This window comes from Dromaius novaehollandiae, chromosome 22 (genome assembly GCF_036370855.1).
Source record: "Dromaius novaehollandiae isolate bDroNov1 chromosome 22, bDroNov1.hap1, whole genome shotgun sequence".
Taxonomy (NCBI): Eukaryota; Metazoa; Chordata; class Aves; order Casuariiformes; family Dromaiidae; genus Dromaius; species Dromaius novaehollandiae.
In genome coordinates, this window is record NC_088119.1 from 6,204,657 (window position 1) to 6,225,651 (window position 20,995).

Genomic DNA, 20,995 nt, shown 5'->3' on the forward strand with positions numbered 1-20,995 from the left:
TAGCTGGGCTGCTTGCTGTCCGCATTTCTAAAGCACCCTTTCAACATGGCAACATCCTTAGGGATGCCGTTGCCATGGAAATCTCATTGGAGACAGTCAGCTGATGTCTGCTAGTACCATAAACTTGTTTGCAGCTGAAGAAATCATGCTATAGCTTCCCTTATCTATACATACGGGGTTTAAGTGTAGCCCTCAGCGTAGGCCTGGCTGAGTTCCAGGTTTTGCTTTCTGTTATTTCGTGTGTGAGGAATCTGTAATTTTGTGCATGTGATTATAGAGCAAGAACTTGTCTCTCGAGCCAGCCTGTGTTTTACTGGATCAAGATGCTACTTTCTGGGATGATTTTGCACGCGAGTGTTCTGGTAGCTGTTTCGGAAGTGCTAATATACAATGGGCTTTTTATTCTTAGCTGGAGAAAAAAGAAACTGATAATGGCAGGAAGGAATTGAAAGGCAATTGAGCAGCAGAAGAGACCTTTCAACTACCTGCGCAGTGGTGAACACAATAAAGGAGGTTCTGTGGGTGCTGAGAGTGGTTTTCCCATCGTCAGGCAGAGCGAATATTCATATTTGTAAATACTGAGATAAGCAGCTTCTCTGAAATTTTCTTTTGTATTACTTTTATTATGTCAGATAGTCTTTAGGGGAGGGGTGGAATGGGAAAATTTTGAAGGGCTCTTGAACTTCTCGCACAGTTGAGTTAATTATTTAACGTCTGAATAGGCTTTTCACATTCAGACTTCAACTTGTTCATCATTCACAGTTGATGCACATTTAAAACCTTGATAGCAGCAGTCCCTGAGGTCCTATTGTGATCGCAGGGTGGCATTTAAGCACGCAAATTAATTTTAAGGGACATGAGAAACCCAGGCAAGCTGTTAATGTCTGTGCATAGAGTGTAGCTTGTTTCAAAAGTATTTTATAACCTCAAAATATTGTGAATGGTGGAGAATAAACTCCCTCTGCATTGGATATATGCAACTGGTAGCAGTTCTCTGCTCAGGGTCTAGGATAGCAGCATTTCACACCATTGTATTAGACCTATTAGACCAGTTCAGACCAATTTTTTGCTGTAGTGAGCTATTGTAAGCCAGCAGAACGCAAGTGTCCCCTAAATTTGTGTGGTGTTTCATCCAGAAGCTTTGTACCTCCGCCACACTTCTGTATGTTGGCGGCATGCATTTTGGGGAGGATGCTGCTCCCTGGTATGCATTAGACATCAGGGCCGTAAGAGGTTTCTTGGAAATAATACCTTGTGAAACTGGTTCAGTAGATGACTACTGAACTGAAAATATGAATTCAGACAGTTTCTTAATATGATTCATGCTTCTGAAAGTCCTGAGTAGTCTCGAGCTAGGTTTGTGCTAATATCCTTTCCATCACAGGCAACGCGGATACACAGAAGGCTTTTTTCTTTCAGAAGGGATTAATGAGATTTTCAGTTCTACAAAATGGTCTATCAGTGCCTCTTGCTTTTAGGAGAATGTGACTCCGCTCTGTAGATGTCTGGATGACTCCAAGGAGCCAGATAGTCCTTGGATGGGCAGAGATTTGCCTCTTGATTTTTCTTTGAGCATCCCTACATGTTGTTTCCCTACTGTAGGTTCACTTCTTGCTTTTTTTTGTATATATTCATCTGAATGGTTTGTGTACCCAGATTGCACTTTTAACAATTTTCTGCTTTCATTTTGCCATCCTACGGAGAGAGGATGAGGACAAAGCCTTTAATGTGCCATGTTTATGAACTGTTTTAAAAGAAGCAGTTACTTAACAGAGAACAAAAAAAAAGACCCACTTTTTTATTTTGTCAGAACAGCAGGACCTTAATCCGTGACTAAATACAGGAGTTATCACTGCTTTGCGGTTTTGCAACTTATGTTCTTCCCCAGGATGCTTTTAGGAAGCTTCATTCTTGCGTTATCTGCATATCATTACATCCCCAGGGCTGCGTATGTGAATTTGAGTGGAAAAGATGGTTGCTGGCCAGACTCATCATTGTTGTTGGTTTTCTTTGAAAAGAAAAGAAACAGGCTTGTGTCTCTTGCACTGCATGGTGTGGTGTCATCCGAGACTTTTGGGAGAGCAAGCCCCTTGTTAGAACTAGGCCATCCTCGTGCGCTCCCTTCGGATCTGCTGAACGGGACGTGGTGTTGAATACGTAGAAGAAGTCTAGATAGTTTGAAAAACTTCCTCATATCATTCAGTTGGACTGTTGACTTCCAAACAAACAAAACCAAAAAAAAACCACCCAGAAAAACCCTGTTGTTGCCTCTCACTTTTTCTACTTTGGGGAGGAGTGCTGAAGGCCTGCATGCTGCCGTTCCCCTGAACATTGCTTTTTCTAGTAGCAGTAGAAAGTGAAATGTAGCATGACATGTCGGAGAGGAAAGTCTCGTTTGCAAGAACGAGTCTGGCAGGTAGCAAGGATGCATCAACGCATGTAACGGTGTTCTTGCTTTCTCTTCGCAGTTGGTAGGATTGAGCGTCTCCAATGGACAGGACCAGCTCGTGGTCTTCCACACGAAAGACAACAGGGATCTCATCGTCTGTCTCTTCAGCAAACAGCCACCTAATGACAGCAGGATTGGAGAGCTGGTGGGAGTCCTGGCAAGCCACTTCAAGAGGTCAGTGTTGGGTTTAGATTTTTCTGAAAACTCGGTCTAGCACACCAAATCAGAGATTTCCCCTTGAGTCATTTTGATGCCAGTCTTGAGTTTTATCAATGTTTACTTCACTGCATTATTTTGATACCAGACATCATTTTTTTCCTGTATTTTTGGGACATGCTTTTCGGCAACCGCAGTTTGGTTGACCCTTCTACCTTCCTTTGGTGTGTGCTTGTTGGAGCACGGGTATTTGAAGATGAACATCATTGAATGTGCGTTTTGAGTGTGGAACAATGTCTCATCAATACTTTTTACAGTCAAACTCTTAATGTGTAACGTTAACACGTAACTGTTCCTTTCTGAAATTCTATGTCTTCTACCTCCAATATCAGTAGATCATTCAGTGCTTGAGCTGCAAAATGTCATCTGTGTTTCCTTGCAGATCACAGTACAAAATCTGCTTTCAGGGTGGACTGGACACTTAAGTGCATTGAGCTTGTTGTAGCTATAGCTGAACTAGCAATAAAGAACTTTATACCACAGAGTGAGTTTGGGACTGTCCACCTAATCTGCGCAGCAGTGACTGCATCGCAGGCAGTCTCATCAAAATAACTTTCTAGAGAAATGGCCAGCGGAGGGGACAGACCTTCAGAATTGTTCTCTCGTTCCTCCAGAACAGATTCGTTGCAAGAATCGATGTTGACCGGCATCACATGCAGCATTGGCTTTTGCCTTTCACAGTACCATGCTTTGTTTATGACCAGTAAAGAGGTGTCTTTATAGGTAAATATTCATGCAGATCTGCAAGTGGCAGGATAGTGAGATTGAATTTGGATTACGTTAGGTCCCCAGGGTGGTATTTTTTTTTCCCCATGAATTCGAGAAGAGTGTGCCAGTTTAGCCACTTCTCACCACTAGAATGTAAAATTAACACTTGGCTCTACTGTTGGACATAAGTGCTAAATTCATCAGAAATTAATTCTCAGCATCACAATACCTTGTTTTGAGAAATTTGGTGCTGAAAAACAAGAGAGAACATTCTCCGTTTTTTTTTTTCCCTTCATCTAAATATAGTTTAATTTGCAAATGTAGCTGCTCTTGAAGGCTCGGGAGATTATGGGTGTATATGCTATAAAAAACCACTTCACTTCTGGAATCCTGCAGTAGCTTGAGCTCTTTGACATGTTTGACGTGTTTTGAGCAAAAGTGAATTTTTTCAGGTATTCTTTAGTGCCTTAATGAGTCTCTAATGTTGGAAAGAACTATGAAATCACAAAAATCTTCCAGTCTTTGCTTGCACTCCAGATCCTGTATTTTCCTCCTGTTTTGCTGTTCCTTTGGCTCAGGCATTGCAACGAAGTACCCCAGCCGTTTTGTCGTGTATCCAGCGTAGCTCAGTATGAGACATATATTTACCTTTATTTACCTTCATAAGAAAGTATGTTATGTGGCCATCAGTGTAAAATATTATGTATTTCATATAAGAATGCAAACTATTGATTTTTAATTTCTTATACTGATTTAGCAATGACATTTTTATCAAAAAAAGAATGTTTTACTTTTATCCATGTAATCACTGTCTGTACTAGCACAGCGGTTTAATGCTCTTATTTGCTGTTTAATCTTCCCTTAATGCAATATTAGTATTTTTTACCGCTTCAAATGCCATCTCTCAGCACAGCCAGATAAATGGGAGAGGTGGTGCAAAAGCTGCTTTTTCTTCCATGACTGATAAAAGTTAGCGGTTTAATGGTGCATGTCCCCCTTACAGGCACAGCTCGCGTTTAGTTGTCTAAATATCCAAACGTCGAGGCTTTCCCTCATCAAAGCAATACCTGTAAATCGAAGCAGAAGGAAATAGTCTTGTTTTCAGCCAGTTTCAATTTCCTAAGAGTACCCAAATCCTGTCGGTGAATGGGATTAGCTGACCCCTTGCTCGAGAGGCGCTTTGGGAATTCCTCATTACGGGGGATTAGCGCAAAGTCCCAGCGTGCCTAATGGCAAGTATCAGGTTCATCTGTGGTGCTCGCCAGAAGGTGGTTTCCACGGACCGAAAGTGGATCCGGCCGTAAAACGCGGAGTCTGAAAGCTCAATTTTTGCGTGACCCTGTAAAGCGGCTTCGGAGCTGTGCTACGGCTGTGACTTGGGGAGAGCAGCCCGTCTTGGGTTACAAGGTGGTTGTAGGAGGAGGGGGTCTCACTTAAGGTCCTCTCTGTGAGTACAAAGTAATTTCCAGCTTTCTCAATGCTGGTCCTGAAATCACTGTTATGATTTTCTAGCAAGGATAAGGTTGCACAGCCGTGCTTGGTTATATATAGTGTAATATATAATGCTGCTAGTGTAATAAAGCCGTGTAAAATTCTATGACAAATGGTATTAATTTGTAGGAAAGATTAGGAGGAGGCTGGTGGTGACACCTTATGATGTCTAGACCTTCTCATTCAGGGCTTTAGGTTTTTACAATTTTTCCAGACTCTTGGAGCTGGAAATTTCCATGATGACATGTCTCAGGTTGGGAAGTGTGGGAATTTTCAGCAAATTCCAGCATGTTAGAAAACAGCATTTAGAGGAAATGTTTTTAGACGTTATGGTCTTGCAGTTGCTTTTAGAGAAGTTGTGCTGTCCATGTTCGAAGATGTAAGAGCTTCAAAATTAGGAGTTTATTGCTGGGGCTCACATCTTTTCCCTTTTCCCATGAAAATCTACCTGAATACACCTCTTTTCAAAATTACTGTTAGTAGTAGTATTCTTACATTCAGATTGTGATCACTGATTGGTATTTAAATAGCATAAAAATTGCATAGTGCATCTGTGAGCTAAAATTTTGCAATGACAATCTCTCTCCTGGTTAGATTAGTGGATTGAATTGTAGTCTAGATAATGAATGTTCGTGAGTCATGTTTGTAATTTATCAGCTAGATTATTTATTTATTTATTTATTTTTAAGCAATGCAGTTATTTAAGTGAGCAAATTCCAAGCAGAAATGACGGGAAAGCTAGCTGAAACACATAACGGCCACGGTCAGTTCATGTCTGCCTAGAAACAGTGCGTAGATGTGTCCATAGACTTGATTTGGTCTCTTCTAGGAGTGAGGGTGGACATAAAGGGTGAGGATTATCAGCCAGGAAAGGACTTCTGATCCCTTCCATCTCTTACACCCAAGTTGCTTCTGGGTCCTTAAGCCTTCAGAAGATTTCTTGACTGGTCCAACTTATTGATGACTCTTTCTTGATGTACCTCAAAGTTCTGCTTCGCCAAAGTAGACCTGATGCTAGCCAGTCTCCAAAGCACTAACTCCTTTTGCTCTCATGCTCTCGTGAATCTTGCCCAGCATGTTTGAACTCATGTTTCTGCTTCTCCCTGCAGTATGAAAGGGAAGTGTCCTGATCTAAACACCCCTGATTGCAAAGGCAGCTCAGACGTCCCACCCAAGGCTACCGAGACACGTCCTTCATTTCCAAGCGTTGTGCCTATTCGGCAGCACGTCCTAACTTAAAGAACTTATTTATTTTTTTGTCTGTGTTAAAACACACGTGGTATTTTCTGTTCCACTTGGACCGACCTGAGCTGCGCGGGTATCAGTGGCTCGTTATCCTCATTGCTTTCAGCTCCGCTAATCCCCGCATTGTCTGCAGCCCCGGTCGCTGGTTTTCTTCCAGGCTTGCTGGAAGGAGAGGGGCGTTTAAAGAACAGTAAAAAGCAATCCCTGCAGAGCGCCGGCAGAAAATCGCTTGCCTAAGGATAATTTTGTATTTTCCGTTGCGCTTTGAGGCCTGTCAGCCAATTTTAATCATCAGTGTGCACTGGATTAATTTTCTTTAGCTCCGGCTTCTTAAACTGGCATGCCTTGGAGCCAATTGCGCTGGCGCTGTTATGCTATTGACCAAACAGTAATTCATAAAAATGGATATCTGACTGGTATACTGGGCTCTAGGTGCCATTAAAACATATTACTCTGCTTTCATTTTTTGCTGGGGGTCCGCGCTGGGCAAGGACTCGCGCACAGGGCTCTTGCCGGCCCAACGTGAAGGCGTCTGACCCTGCTCCTCGGCTTTCTTTTTAACATGCATCCAGCACTGTAATTGCTCCATCTGTGCATTTCATTGCCTGAGCGGAGACAGCAGCGATTTATTTCGTTGGAGAAGCGGAAAAGTTTGGTTATTTGAATTCACTTCGTATACACATACATCTTGTGCATGTAATATAGGAGAGTGTGCTTATACGTATATATAATAAAAAAGAAAAAAAAGGAGAGGAGGAGGGAAACCTGCCCCATCAACCTTTCAGAATAACTTGAAATACAACCGTGTGCAATGTAAGGTGCACAGTTTATTAAGCCAGATTTCTACAACATGCACCTAGTTGAAAATACAGAACGATTTCTTTGCCTGCGTTAGCTTGACCGATGCCATGTGCTGGCGTGTAGGGGGCTGCAGCTGGGCTTGAAGCTTCATTAGGCTAAATACTATAAACAAACAGATCCTGGTCCAAGAAGTTTACCGTCTCACCAGATCGGGAAGGGGGAGAAGAGGGATTGCATCGCATTGCACCGAGGGAGCTGCGGCTTGCACCGATTGCTTATTCTTATTATTGGGAAGGAGAGAGAGCCCAAAGCTGAGCTTGGGGCTGTGGAGTCCCAAGCTTTGGTGACTGCTCACGTCACCTCCACTTTAGGGCGTTTAGAAAAGCCTTTTGTCTCCGAATCTGCTTTTTTGCAAGGCTTCCTATACATTTCCAAAGCAATCGCTCTAGTTAGAGTATTTCTATTCCGTGTCGGCAGGCCACGCTTTAAAATGTTTCCCAAAGCTCTTCTTGAGACCGTGCTCGGTAATGGCCTTGCTGGAGGTGTCGTAAAGCCGTTAATTGTCCCGATCTGCCTGCGCTTGGAAGTGCTCAAAACCGCTGCATTGAAATGGAGTAGCTGTTAAGAAATAAAACGGGAAGAAAAGTGCACTTCTGACTGCTTTTGTAGAGTTCAAAGCGTCAGCCGTAAATATTTGCTACGTGAGAATTGCTTCGAAAGTTTGGGTGAGCTGAATATGCCCTTAATCGCTGTGAACTGCATAAATTGAGTGTCAGAATCAAACCAGAATTGCAGGCAATTTGGGGAGATTAAATGTGTTTGGTACGAGTAGAGGAACTCGCAAGTGTTTTTTCTGGTTTTTGCTCTCCGTGACCATACACGTCGTGGCAAACAAAGCTTCCCGCGAGCACATTTAAGTGAAAGATTTTAAAATTTGTCATTATCTTAATAGCGGTGGTTAAGGTTAAGCTCCGAGAATGCTGCCTGCTGGGTGATTTTTGCTAGTAATATGAATGCTGAGATGATTGCTAGATAGATGGAAAGAAATACACATTTTCAATCCATCGTGCATGCGTGAGCACGAGCATTTTATCTAGTTTTGATGCCATCCATAATAAGAAAGGAGATTGAGCATGATTCTGCTTGGTTTGTATCGGAGGGGGGAAATGCTCAGTTTGATTATGAACGCAACCTGGAACACAAATCATTCAACGGGGGGGTCCAGTTGGTTTAAAAGCTATTAAATAGTCTTTATTTTAATGTCCTTCGCCGATGCGCCTTAGTAGACCTTCCTGCTCAGGCCGAGCTGCGATGCAAAGATGGAGAAGGCTTTGGTTTGTCGTCCAGATGCTCTTTAACGCAGAAACCGCGCTGCCTTTAATGAGGCCGAAATCATCCCTTTCTTTTAAAATCGTGTGCTTTTCTCCTGCAGCAACCTCGTTTAGCCGCTGAGACCGACAGCGTTGCATGCGCGCAATCTGAGCGAGTTAAAGCAGAAGTTAGCGGCGCTGATTTACACTCGCATTTCTCCGGGATGGAGAGAAAGCGGAGCCCGAGCTGCGGTTTGCAAACGCACGTGCTGGCGGCGTGCTGTTAGCAAGCTCTTCCGAGGCTATAACCATCCCTTGTAAGGCAGAAAACCTCTGCACAAAGGAAGGGAGTTGCGAGCACTGGTATCAAATTAATGTGTCACTTAAGCTTTGGGAACGCGATGAAAATTATCCGGTGCTGACAATGGGTGTCAGCCGCGCACGCAGCCCGACTGGTGATGAGACTCTTTAAGTTTCCATCTCTCCTCGTGATTTCTTGCAGGATAGACGGGAAGAAAAGGAGTTCAGCGCCGCTTCGGAAACCCAGCTTGCAAACAAACTGCTCCTAAATTGCTGTTTCGTCTGATTTGTCCTTTGTCCCCGCTGCCAGCTAACCCGTGCCTAGTCTCGAGTCAGCCCTGCCAGGGGCTGACGCCATCGTTAGCGGTGGCTGCACCTCGACAACGGAGTCGACCTTATTCATATCTCTCGCTCCCGTAAAATTTTTGTCAGGGCTTCAGTGGAGGGTAAAAAAGTTCATTTTTGTAGAGGATTTCTGTTTGTAATAAGCTTTTAGTAAAATTATGCTCCGTTCGGGGTGGGGGCAGCCCTAAACTGCAGTTAACCATCAGTTTTTAAGCACCAGGTACTCAGCTCTGCAGAAGGGGAAAACTCTGCAAAAGGAAAAATAGATTATTTTTATATATATAAATATACATATATATACACACAGATATATAAAAAAATAAAATCGTTTCCTTATTGTGAAGAAATACATACCCTGGCCAAATTGACCTAATTTCCCTTACCTTGTCTTGGTGACTTAGAAACATTCTCTAGGATTTAGCTAAAGCTTCCCTTTGGCTAATTTACGATGTTCATAATCATTTCTGGTAATTCCTGTGCAAATTTGTCTGCTGCACAGTTGTTGCTTGGGTTACGAAATGTGAATTTTCCTTTGGAAAATACGTGGCCTGGAGGAAAGGTTTGCCGCTTTTGGGTGCTCAAGGGGTCCTAGCACGCTGCCCGCAAGTGCGTTCTCAGCATCCGCTTTCTCAATTCTTCTCTATTTTGGAAGAAAAGAGTTTCTCCAGCTCTTGCTGCTTCCTAGCTTTTTTAGAAGCCTGTCCTGCTAGAAAGGAACTTGTTAAGGAAATCGGAAGAACTTTGTTTCCTCTCTTAAAACTCAACTTCCCGATGCCGCTGCTGTGTCAGGGTTCGGTCGCTGTTTCTGTGTTGGATCCTGGACTCTGTGACCAGTGAAACCTTCCCTCGCTCCCACGCCAGGGAGAAAGCATCTCTTAGTTATACTTCGCGGTATGTTCCTGACATAGTGAATGTAACTTCATCTCCCGTAGTCCTGCATTTGTTATTTTGAGGGTAAAGTGAGCCACCGGGGGTTTGGCCTTTCAAGATGCCGAGCTTCATTTGTGCCGCAAAATTTTGAATCCTTGATTTGACTACTTGACCTTGTTTCTAAATCTAAAAGTCCGTTCTTTTGCCTGAAATCTTGAATGGGAGCAATTTATTATGTTCTGTGATTTTTCTCTGGGTATGAAGAGATTTATTGGTCAGCTTTTCCTTCCTTAGCCTGCACGTGCCCTGCTCGCGTTGTCAGCATGATTCCTGCCTATGATTCATTGGATGGAGGACTCTTCTGTGGCTGAGACACGTTCAAGTTGCTCCATATCTGTGCATAATGTTGGTGCTTTCCATGTTGTAAACAGAATCTGGATGCTAAAGGTCCATGCAAACGTTGAGAGCCCTTCTGGGATGGAGAGCTTGGTAGAAGGGAGAAGTTGTTGGAGCTTGATGTGCTTTGAAGGGGATTGACTTTTCCCATGGTTAGTCGCTTGGTGTTTTCTGAAACTGTCCTGTTTTCTGGAAGTCTCATATGGGACACTTAATCGTTAAATACCTTGAAAGTTTAGAAGGAGCTTTCAGCAGGAACTATAATTCCTACACAAATGACTCACTATGACCCAAAGTTGTTTTTCAGCTCATCGTGCCGCTGGGACGCGTTACTCATAAATGATGCCTTGTCTTATTAGCCTTCTGCAAAGTGCCGTTGGAGCTGCTTGGCTCGTTCCCTGTCTCCAGCTAATGGATTCGCTGGGTCAAAGCGGCTGAATCCCATCTGTTGTTGGACAGCCTACGGCAGCGGTGTGGAGCTGGAAGGGCTGGTTGTGGGCTGGGTCGGAGGATGGTGTTTACACTGGCAGAACCTGATCAGTATGTTTTGCAGTGCCCTGGAATAGAAAATTCAGACTCATCCTCCTCCTCTTCCTCCTCCCCAGCCCTTGGAGAAGGTGTCATATTTTAAGTATTAACATTTTAATGTTTTAGGGCACTTAACATTTTCTGTGCCCTTTTATGGGGCCCTGTCCAGCTCCATCCTTTTCTTGAGAAATTTATGATCAGAATATAAAAAGAATGAAAGAAACCATGCTTGGCTGGTCATGGTGGTGCAGCAATATGGAATTTGTGCATTAAGCCACTAGTGCACCAGCTTTCCCAGTTAAGCTTTGCTTTCGACATAGCACGCCGTGGATTTTTTCCAGAGAAGGTAGTGCTGTGTGAATAGGTGAACGGGAATTTTTTATCTTGTAGGGATGTTTCATTTGCAGAAATGCTTGTTACGGGCTTTCTGCTATATTTCATGTGTTAATTTTTGCACTTTTTTGGCCCTGTTATTATTTTCCGTTTTAAACCACAGCCCTTGGCATTCAGTCAAGGCTCGGCGAGTTCAAAACTAAACATCGCTTTGGTCCGTGCAAGCGTGGACCGGAAAGCTTCTGCAAAGGAGACATCGGCGGTGTAAACCGTAACACAGAAATCCCGAGTTTCCTCGTGAAGCAGAACGCAGCGCGTCTTACGCAGGATCGGTCGGGCTTCGTGGAGTCGCGCTGCCAGCTGTATGTACGTAGCTCCCCAAGTAAAGGTTGTAAATACTGATGATCTTGCTGTTGGGTTGATTCTCGAGCAAAGCATTGGCTACCTGCTGTTCCAAGAGCCTTTCCTCTCTCGCAAACAGATGGTCCCAAGTTGGCCGTCCTTACCGTGGCTTAGTTTCACCAGCAAGGCAGGATTATCAAGCTGTCAAAGGACCCATCTGCCCCGAGCAGCTGTCCTGGCATTTGTCTGTCTGTGCGCTGGGAACCTCCGCGTTTCGCAAATCTCAGGCATATAAAACTTTTATATTTTTGTTTTATTTGGTGGGGGCTGTAACGTGTGCCATCTGCCTCATGTGCTTAAGCAAAGGGATATTAAAAAAAAAAAAGAAGAAGAAATCTTGTGTTCACTTCTCTTTAATAGCTTCTTTTTAATCTTTTGCCCTCCTCTTGTCGTTTGTGGACTACCATAGCTATTCCAAGCGTCGTTTTATTTAACAAAGTTTTTTTCAGAAAATACAGGCTTGGACTGACCATGGACGCAGATATATTTTTGGCATCAACGCAGAGCTTGAAATCCATGCAAACTCTGTTCGTCCGCTGACTGTAAGACCTTGGCCAAAAAGTTTAACCTGTTTCCTTCCCTGCAATGTGGAGTGACGATGCAGACGGACCTAATAGGCGTCGTCAGCATCCATGAGCTAATGATTACAAAGCTCCCGAGATTAAAAATGTTTCATAGGCGACACTTAAATATTAGCATAAGTTGATGCATTCACCATTTGTTGCTGGTGAGTCACATACTGGGTAGGGTTCCTGCTTTGAGCCTCGTTATTTCTGATTAAAAGCGCTTACCGGCCGTCTGTTCGCCGGCTCCGTGGAGCAGCAATTCGGGTACAAGCTCCTGAACAACTTGTGTCTTTTAAGCTCCCCTTTTCAATTTTTGAAAGAGCTGCTAAATGTCAAAAAGATGCTTTGTAAACCTAAGACAAAAATGATTTTCAAGGCCCTTAAAATTTTTAAAGGGGTGAAAGTTTAATAAAATAGGCTCCCCAGCTTTTTAAAATCTATTTGAAACAATGGGGAAAAATATATGCTTTTTTTAAAAAGTCTTTGGATATTCGATAAATCTCCCATCAGAAATACTTCTATTACTTATATTCTCATTTAAAATAAAATATTGTCCCCGTGAACAAAATTTCCCTTTTGTTTTTGCACTGTGTCGCATTTCTGGCAAAGCCAAAATGTTGCCTTTTCGGCTTGCGTTCCTTCTATTTAGCTCTCACCAAGTTTCTTGCCTCCTGTGAACTCAGTATTTGAATGGTTCTCAGGCAGGTCCTCTGTTCCCAAGACTGCTCTTTAGTGACCCTGGTGCATAATTAAGCCATTTTTATGGGTTGTTTCTGTTTTGTTTTGTGGAAAGTGCGGAGCATGTATCTGGTAAAATCTGGATGTGGTTAAGAGACCTTGCTTGATGCTTTTTGGAAACATCTTAGGAACCTAATTTTTAATTAGAGACTAAAAACTTACTAAAAAAGTTGTGTCTCAAGAAGTCTTCTGAAGCCAAGGTCAAATAAATTAGGGTCCAAATGTGGCTGTACAAACCTGACTTTGCCAAGAAGGAAAAAAAAGCTATTAATTCTTGGCAGACTTTTATAGCTTTTACTTTTGTCTTTTTACAAAAGATTTAGAATTTAAATGTCTGAGATGACTTTTTTTAGTTTTCTGTTAAAAAAGCACGCTGGAAAGAGAAAAGCCAGCGCGTAGAAGCAAATTCGCAGTATAAATTGAAGCATATCGACTTAATATGTTGAGCGCAGCATATTGCTGGCCTTGTAAATCCTCCTTTTCCAGCTTGCTCGTTGTAAAGCTGATACGCCTGGGAATACGGAGGAAGTGGCAGAGAGCGGATGGGGATCGGCATATGCTTCCTCTCTCCTTCCCTGGAACCAGCGAGGCCAGCAGACTTGTTTTGCGAATGATGTGATGACCACCGCACGTGGAGGATGTTGTAGGTGAAGTTAAGCTAGGAGAAACCTTATTGCTTGCTTGATTTGGCAGCTGTTTCTTGCTTTGCTGTCCGGTTCCCGCTCGTGTGCTGGGCAATGTTCAGCTGATCTCTGGACATCAAGTCGAACTGAGGAGGGAGAAAAAAATCTTCAGTGGGGCAGTTGCCTGTCCAGAAATGCAGGGTAAATCCCTTAATTACAATTTTAAGAAAGGGCGCAAAGAAGAAATTTGGCTGTAAGAGTTGTAAGAAAATTTGACTGATCGGAAGAGCCAGTGGGACAGGTTGGGAGCTGCTCAGCATCAGTGAGAAAGGTCGCAGCATTGCTGAAGAAAGGTTTCATCTGTCTTTTTTTCCATTAATACAAAGCCAGACAGCAATACTGCATGAAGCTTTCTTCCGTAGGCGGTGAAGGGACAGAGGCTCTGCAGGGGGACGTGTCCTTGAGTGTGGCCGGAGAAGAAAAGGGACTTGGATGATGGGCTCATGCCCTGGAGGGCTTGTCCCTTGCTAACACCAAGGCTTTGTGCGTTACAGAGCAGTTCGAAGGACAGGCTCCGAGAAAAGCCTCTTCCAGTTTTATCTCTTAGAAAGCAGAATTTCTTCCTTTTTGAGAAGCTATTTTTGACACCCAGCAGAGAGTAGCGTGAGATTCGGGAATGCTTCAAGGCTTTCTCCTTCAGCAACGTGCATTACGCAGACTTCCTACTGCTCTCCATCACCTTCTTGTAGACTCACGCGTGGGTTGTCTGTAGATGCGCTTAATTTGTTTGGTTGGCATCTTCGGAGTATGTGACATCCTGGTGAGTTCGTGTGTCAGACCTGTAAAGCGTGACCTTGTTTCTGATTCCTGCACTATGAGCCGTGTTATCATTCAGAGATGCTTTGAAAAAAAATTCCACGTTATAAAATGTTGTTGTAAAGAATCTAGCCTTAAAATGTACTGCTGCTACCAGACTAATGGGGCAGATCATATTTAGCACGCGGAAGCCTGGAAGATCAAAGTGACACGTTGTTTTGCCTTGAAAACTCGGATTTTTTTTGAGGCAGAACACACAGTACTCGGAGAGATGTACGTGGGGAGAGGCTGCAGATGACTCGCGGCACAACTGCTTTGCTTTGGAGGAATGAAATGAGTTCAAACCAAATCGTATCAAGGAGTATCTGCCATAACAATGTGTTGATTTGATGCCTCAGCTGGTGGCTCGGGCACTTATCTCGCCATCTACTAGAGCCGAATCGTGCTGTAGCTGGATCTTGGCAGCCGTTCTGACGCAGCTCCACGATATTCTTCCGGCGCTTTGGAGCAACCTGTCTTTTGGGGGGAGTTGAAATGGGAGTGGTGGCAACTGCACATGCCTTTGGCATCTCCGCGGGGTTCCCTGTAACAGCAGCTGTTACAGGGATAAAAAAACAATGAACTATTTTCATCAGACGACACTCACTGGTTTGAGCAATAGTTGGCCAAGTGCACTTCACGTGGTGGACTCGTTACCCATGTACAGACTAAGGAGTAGGAGAAGTTTGATTTCCAGCATCCTTTGCTTCTCTGCAGTCTTCAGCTTGCCCTGATGGTTCAGGTGTAGCCCATGCTCTTTCGTTACAGCTAGTTTTCATCACAGATTTAATTTTGGAGCTTCTGAGAGGTAGATGAAATTCAGATGATAATGAAACTGAATTAGGAAAAGCCCAAATAGCACCTACTGCTCCCATCTGCAGTTCTCACCTGGTGTTGCATGTGGTGCCTGCAAGATGTGTGAGTTTGTTTGCATTGGCCCTTTCTTTCACGGATGGGGAAAATTGCGGCGGAAGGGACTTGAGGCGGATAATGGGCATGGTGAAGAGCCAGATGTTCAACCAGGATCAGAAAACTCCTGAAATGCTCAGACTTTCTAAGCTCCTAAGTAGGGCATCGTTTTCTGAAATGTCCAGCTCTGCTTATATCCCCGAGGACCTTGAGAAAACTAGTACTTGTTCCTGTTCTCCGACTACTGAAAAATCAAGGTTTATAGACAGTGTGCTAGTTTGCTTCTAAAGGCAGACCTGACCTGAATAGGATGTAAACTCAGGTTTGAAATAGTGTGACAAGTCTCCTGTCCATCTGAGAACAAAACCAAACTAGTCCTCTCTTCCTATCTATGCAACACCAGTCCTATTTTTGTTGAATGCTTGGGAATATCTTCCGTTGGTGTAAACTGCTGCATTTTCCTCATTTTTCCTCTCAAAGCTCCTTCTCAAGATGACCCATGTCAGCGCCAGCCGACCCTTGTAGATCGGCAGTGCGCGGTATTCACATGCCATAGGGGAACAGACCACGAACATGGGACTGAGCAGCTTACCATGATGTTCTTGCTTTGAAAGCCATGGGATTCTGCCAAATAAAGGAGAAGAAAAACACTTCAGATCCTGGAGTGGAGCGTGGGAACGTGTTCAGTGGTGGAAGAGTTTCTGAAAATGGCAAGCGATAGGGCTTGGCCTGGTGGGATTGTCTTCCTTCTTCTGCAGTTTGGGCCTCTATCCACATGGTGAAGCTGTTTTCTGGGCTTGGCGTGTCCCTCTGGTCACTCTGCTCGCCTTGTCTTCCTAGCGCAGCTGAGTGAGTGGTCGTGCTTTGCTTTTCTTCCCAAATCTCTCACTCATTTTTCTCCAAAGACGCTATGGAGCAAGATCGCTGCATAGGGAAAGGAGGGATGGGTACAGGGAGTGTGAAGAGGTTGATTACCCTGGGTAAGAAACATCAGTAGGAGAGAAGAGGCACTGAAAATGGAAGAGGATTCTGCTTTGGACCCATTCAAATCCCCTTGGCGTAAAACAGGATGTGTTTTGCCATTTGCTTGAGCAGCAGTTCCCGCAAAATATCCATTCCACGAGGCTCTCGGAGGCCAAGGAGCTGCTCTGCCGAGTGAAAGGTTGGCTTTGAAAAGGCGATAGGCACACGTATTCCTCCGAACGTGCCGCCCACCTGGCTACCGTTGTATGCACGGTTTTCTTCTGGCAGCGCTGACACTTCTTGCAAATGAGGGCTCCAGTGGCTGACAGCAGACAAAAACAAAAAAAAAGGCCCGTTGCAATCATATTTACTGGTGACCTACTTAAAATCCTCTTTGCTCATCCTCTTTCAGTGCAAGTGCTGAAACGCTGGCTGGCTTGCAGTCTCCGAGGAATTGCTCACGGAATGATAATGAATGCAAAATATGGCCCCTCGTTTGTTTAGCGGGACTTTATGAGACGAAACGTGTTATTTTTTTATTGCATCATTTAGACTTTTTTTTGCACTTGTGATGTACTATTCCCATTTTTGGCCTCCCTGCTCAGAAGCGTCTGTGTCCTGATGGCAGGTGGTGGTGTTTGAAGAGATGCCATGAAATCGCAGGATTTGTTCTTTTGATTTTTAAGGAATCTTTTGATTTTTGAGAAAAATCAGGCTTCCAGCTTCAATCCTCTTGGAGAATCTGAGCAGTGTTCACAAAGGCCTGTGATCGGCATCATTTTTAAGTGAAAATGATCCAACAGAGGTGGTTGTTTAACAAATACGTTATACCTCCTGTGGTATATTTTTATAGAGCTATTGTATAAGGGTTTGTCAGTCCAAAGTAGAAAGTCAAAGTGAGATCTGGATTGCACAAATTGCTCCTCCTCTCTAATTTTCTTCCTAATTTTTCTCTGGACCAAGTCTTTTAGAAGAAGACTTGGATGCTCCTAGTTCATCCATACATAAGACCAATGTTGTAAGGAAGGAAGTAATTACAGCGGTGTGCGTACGTGTCTATGTGGATACTGTGCCTACACTGTTAATTTTGGATGCTCATGATTGAATACGTACATGCTACGGATAAATTGGTCCTACCTTTACAAATAGCGTCAACAGGATGGTGGAGGCATCACACGTGAAACGTAGATGCGTAGGGAATCGTACCTAAAGTACTCATTTTTCGTGGCTCCGGAAAGCTTGTTTTTATAGCTTTGGTTGCGTGCAGCGCGACGTGTTTTCAAGCCAGTCTGAATCCCTCTCTCTCTAATCAGGACAGGATTTCTAAGCAGCCGTATAAAAACACAACATGACCAAATTACCACTGGGTGCCTCCTGCATTTCTTGGCACCTAATAATTTTGCGTTGTTGGAGCGGAGCCGTACTGTGTTGAGGCGTATATAATAAAATAAACTCCTTTCAGTCCAGATAATACTTGTTTTCTTAGCAAGCGCTTTTACATTAGGGGTTATTTTCATATTCTGTCTGGCGTGTTTGAGGTGGGATGGGAGCGTTTGCCGTCTCCCAGACAGTTCTGGGTTGCTGCTGGGTGCTGCATTCGCAGGGGTAGGATGGTGCTTCTGTATTGCCCTACAAGAGGTGACAGTAGTAATGGAGATGGGGGGGAAAGAGGAGGTAATTAGCTCTACTATACTGGTAAAACTACTCAATATCTATGGAAATTAATTCAGTTTCTTGCTCCGAGGCATTAGCTTGAAATTAGACTGTAAGTAATGTTTTGTTCTCTTTTAAGTAGCGAGGAGGAGCTGGTAGGGACAAAGCATAAACACGAGAACAGTTTTGTGCCTTTGCAGTGGCAGACTGCTGATTCCGGAGGAGGAACCTCGTCGCCTTGGTGCAACTCGTTAGTCAGCTGCTGCCTGTGGCCGTCGGGTGCTCTCTTTGGGGTCCAACAAGTTAGGTGCGATTTCTGCTCCTTGTAAAGGGAGCAAGAAGCCTTTGAAGTGGGTGCTGCTGCCTGCTTAGGGAAATTGGGGTGCAATTTCGGGTACAATGAGCATGCCACGATAGTCCTCGTTGCTCTTCCCTATGGCACTCCCAAGCCAGCAGGAAATAAATAGGGACTGACCGACATAGCTGTCAAAAAAGTTCTTCATATATGACCACCAACCTCACAGCTATATAGACCCTTATGGCTCGTTTCATCCTAAAACGCACATGCAGCATGTTCCTCGTTAAGATGCACTGAAAGGCAAGAATGTCTTATTTCCTTATCTGCTTTAATTTCGCTTAATCTTCCAGAGCCTGTGGTATAAATTAATATCCTTGGTCCACAGGGTGCCCTGCGTAAAGCATTTTTACATATAAATGGCACAACAGGTCATGTAGCAGAGATGTGAATCATAGGCTATTAGGTGTTAAATCTAAGGTGGAAAGTCTGGCTAATTTATACAGAGTAATTAGGTTCCCAATTAAATGCACAAAAGATTATTTTTCTCTTTCTTGCTCTTCCTTGTGCGAACTCAAAAGACTAGCTGATGCAGGAGAAGGGGAAGGTGTTCTTCCTTTTCCCCCACGTGCGTACCTGGTAGGTACTCTCTTGAGGCAGGTTAAGGGAAGGATTTATAAAAACGCCTCCATCCCTTATACTTTACCCTGTTGGGACTGCTCACAGAACCAGCTTCCCTCCCCAAATTATTCTCTTGCAGTTGGGCCTCAGGGGGAATGATCCTTCTAATTAAAATATATTATATTTGTGCGTGTGTGCATCGCTTTGTTAGTAAAAGATGTCACGTTGATATCTTTGTGATTAAAAAAGTCTATGGGCTAGATACGGGACAGCCAGAAGCCATTATGCCACCGTTTGTGCTCTTCAGCCCTTTCAATGTACCTCAACCTTGACCTCCTGGATCAAGAGCGTGTTCATCTACTAGTGTCAGCACGGGGCTTCTTGCAGAGGTGCTGCTCAGAGGATGGTTACAGCAGCTTGGCTGTGGCTCCTGTGGCCCCCGGGCTGACACCATCTCGAAGGTAGGTAGCCCCAAAGAGCTGTTGGTGACTCTGCTCAGTCCCCGTTGAGTTATGGCTAGGTTGGTTTTAGCCTTCACCTTTCACCTGCGCACATGCTGGAAGCTCATCCCAGTCTGGAGGTGTTTTTGAGCCAGGCTGGATCTATAAACCTAGCTGGGTTAATAGATTAGAGTCTACCTGCCACTTCCAGTTTGCAGAGAGGCTGGCGGGAACTCTTCGGCACAGCTTAGTCCTCTAATGGCCTTTGTGGAGCTTCTGTGAAAGGCCAAGTTCGTCGGTGTGCTTCAAAAGAAGGTCAGCTCTTACCACAGGTGACCACAGGTTAGACAGGGGACAGCAGTGTTTTATACCGGGATCTTTAGCATCTAGGACCAGCTAATCCAAATACTTAACTCAGAGTAATATCTAATTCTAACTGCAATTTCGACAACTCCAGACCAGTCCCCTGAGCCAGGCAGCCTGGCTATTTTTAGCCTGGTTTCCTAGGGAAACATGGTTTTACGCATCTGCTGTATCCTCAGATTTGACAGTGGGAAAGAGAGGTATCAAAGATCATTCTCTGCAGGATTCATGAAAATCAGTCATTTTGATTAAAGAGACAAACTCTAAAAGCTCTGTTGGGCAAAAGGCAGGAGGGTTCGGCTGGCCCCCAGCCTGGTGTGAAGTTGCTGGCTTGCTGGTTCCTCAGCCCAACATGAGAAGGACGTTTGGATGTTGTTGGGGAAAGCACGGAGATGCAACCTTGGGTGTGTGAGGGGGGTTCTGGGGGACAAGACAGCGTCACGAGGAGTGCGAGGGGTGGTTGCTTCAGAAAAGCAGGCTGTAGTCATTCCTCCACTCATAGAACAACTCGCTCGATGGTTTTAATGGAAGCATAAAAAGTGCTTTTTTGGGTGTCCTCCAGCCTTTGCAGGACACTGCAGCATCTGCTGAATGGATTTTTCTTTTTTTTTAAAAGCAGAAAAGGACAAAGGAAGGATTTTCCGGTGTGTGAACGCAGTGACCCTAGACTGCTGCAAACTTTCCACCTACCTGTGAGTTAGACACCCAGGCACGGGGGGGGGCTTGATATTAGGAGCTTGGCACTGCTGAAACCAAAGCTGAGCAGTATCACTTCCTCCCAGAAACGCTTGAAGAGGGGAAAATTGGTGAGTAAAGCACTTAATCATAAAGCTGTCACACTGAGAGCAAACAAGTGTTCTGTTTTGCTTTGCCGAGCGTGGCAGTTTGAGGGCGATGCAGGAGAGGATCTTGCGTTTTCCACAATTAGTCAACAGAAGGTGCATCCCCACCGTCGTACGTGCTGTCGTGTCTTCACTGAAGCTTTAAATGGGATTAGTGAATTCGATCGAGCTGGTAGACAGCGGTGGAATTTGGTTGCCTAAACGTAGGTCTTCAGTGGCATTTTAAATGTCCTGTGGTATGCTGGGGATCTCCATGGGGTTGGTAGGTAGGACACAGGACCTAAAGGAGACTTGTGCCTTTCTGGAGAGGCAGCTTGAGGCAGTGGGATGTGCCCTAGGGTGTCTAAAGTGGTCGTAGATGTCTGTGTTTAGGAACTGAATCCTACCATCCCTCTTTAAATCCGAGTGGAGGATGTCTTGGCTAGTTTTAAGTAACACTACTTTGGGGGAGGTGGGGTGGAGATGGGATTTCCCCAAACTTTCATCGGCTACTTGCATTTGCTTAAGTGATATGCCTGCAGTTTGGAGCCACGTGCGGATGCCCAGCTGCTGGTCTGGGCTGAGTTTGGCTCAGGCTGGAATTAATTTGCTTTATAATAAGGATCTACACAAAGATTTTTGAATGTTAATAGTCCTCTCGTGCCTCTCTTACAGCTCCACTGGTACTGTATCTTGCAAATTGGCTAAGCAAAGCCATGAATGACAAGACAAAGAAATGCGGCATATGCAGACG

The 20,995-nt window shown here is 44.3% G+C and overlaps 1 protein-coding gene across 1 annotated transcript in view; it reads left to right on the plus strand.

The window, feature by feature from the left end:
* Positions 1 to 20,995, plus strand: part of MYO1D (myosin ID) — a 149,726-nt gene that overhangs the window by 95,282 nt on the left and 33,449 nt on the right. The window contains exon 21 of the mRNA XM_064524453.1: positions 2,469 to 2,623. Within this exon, the coding sequence (XP_064380523.1) occupies positions 2,469 to 2,623 (155 nt within the window). The remainder of the gene's footprint in view (positions 1 to 2,468; positions 2,624 to 20,995) is intronic.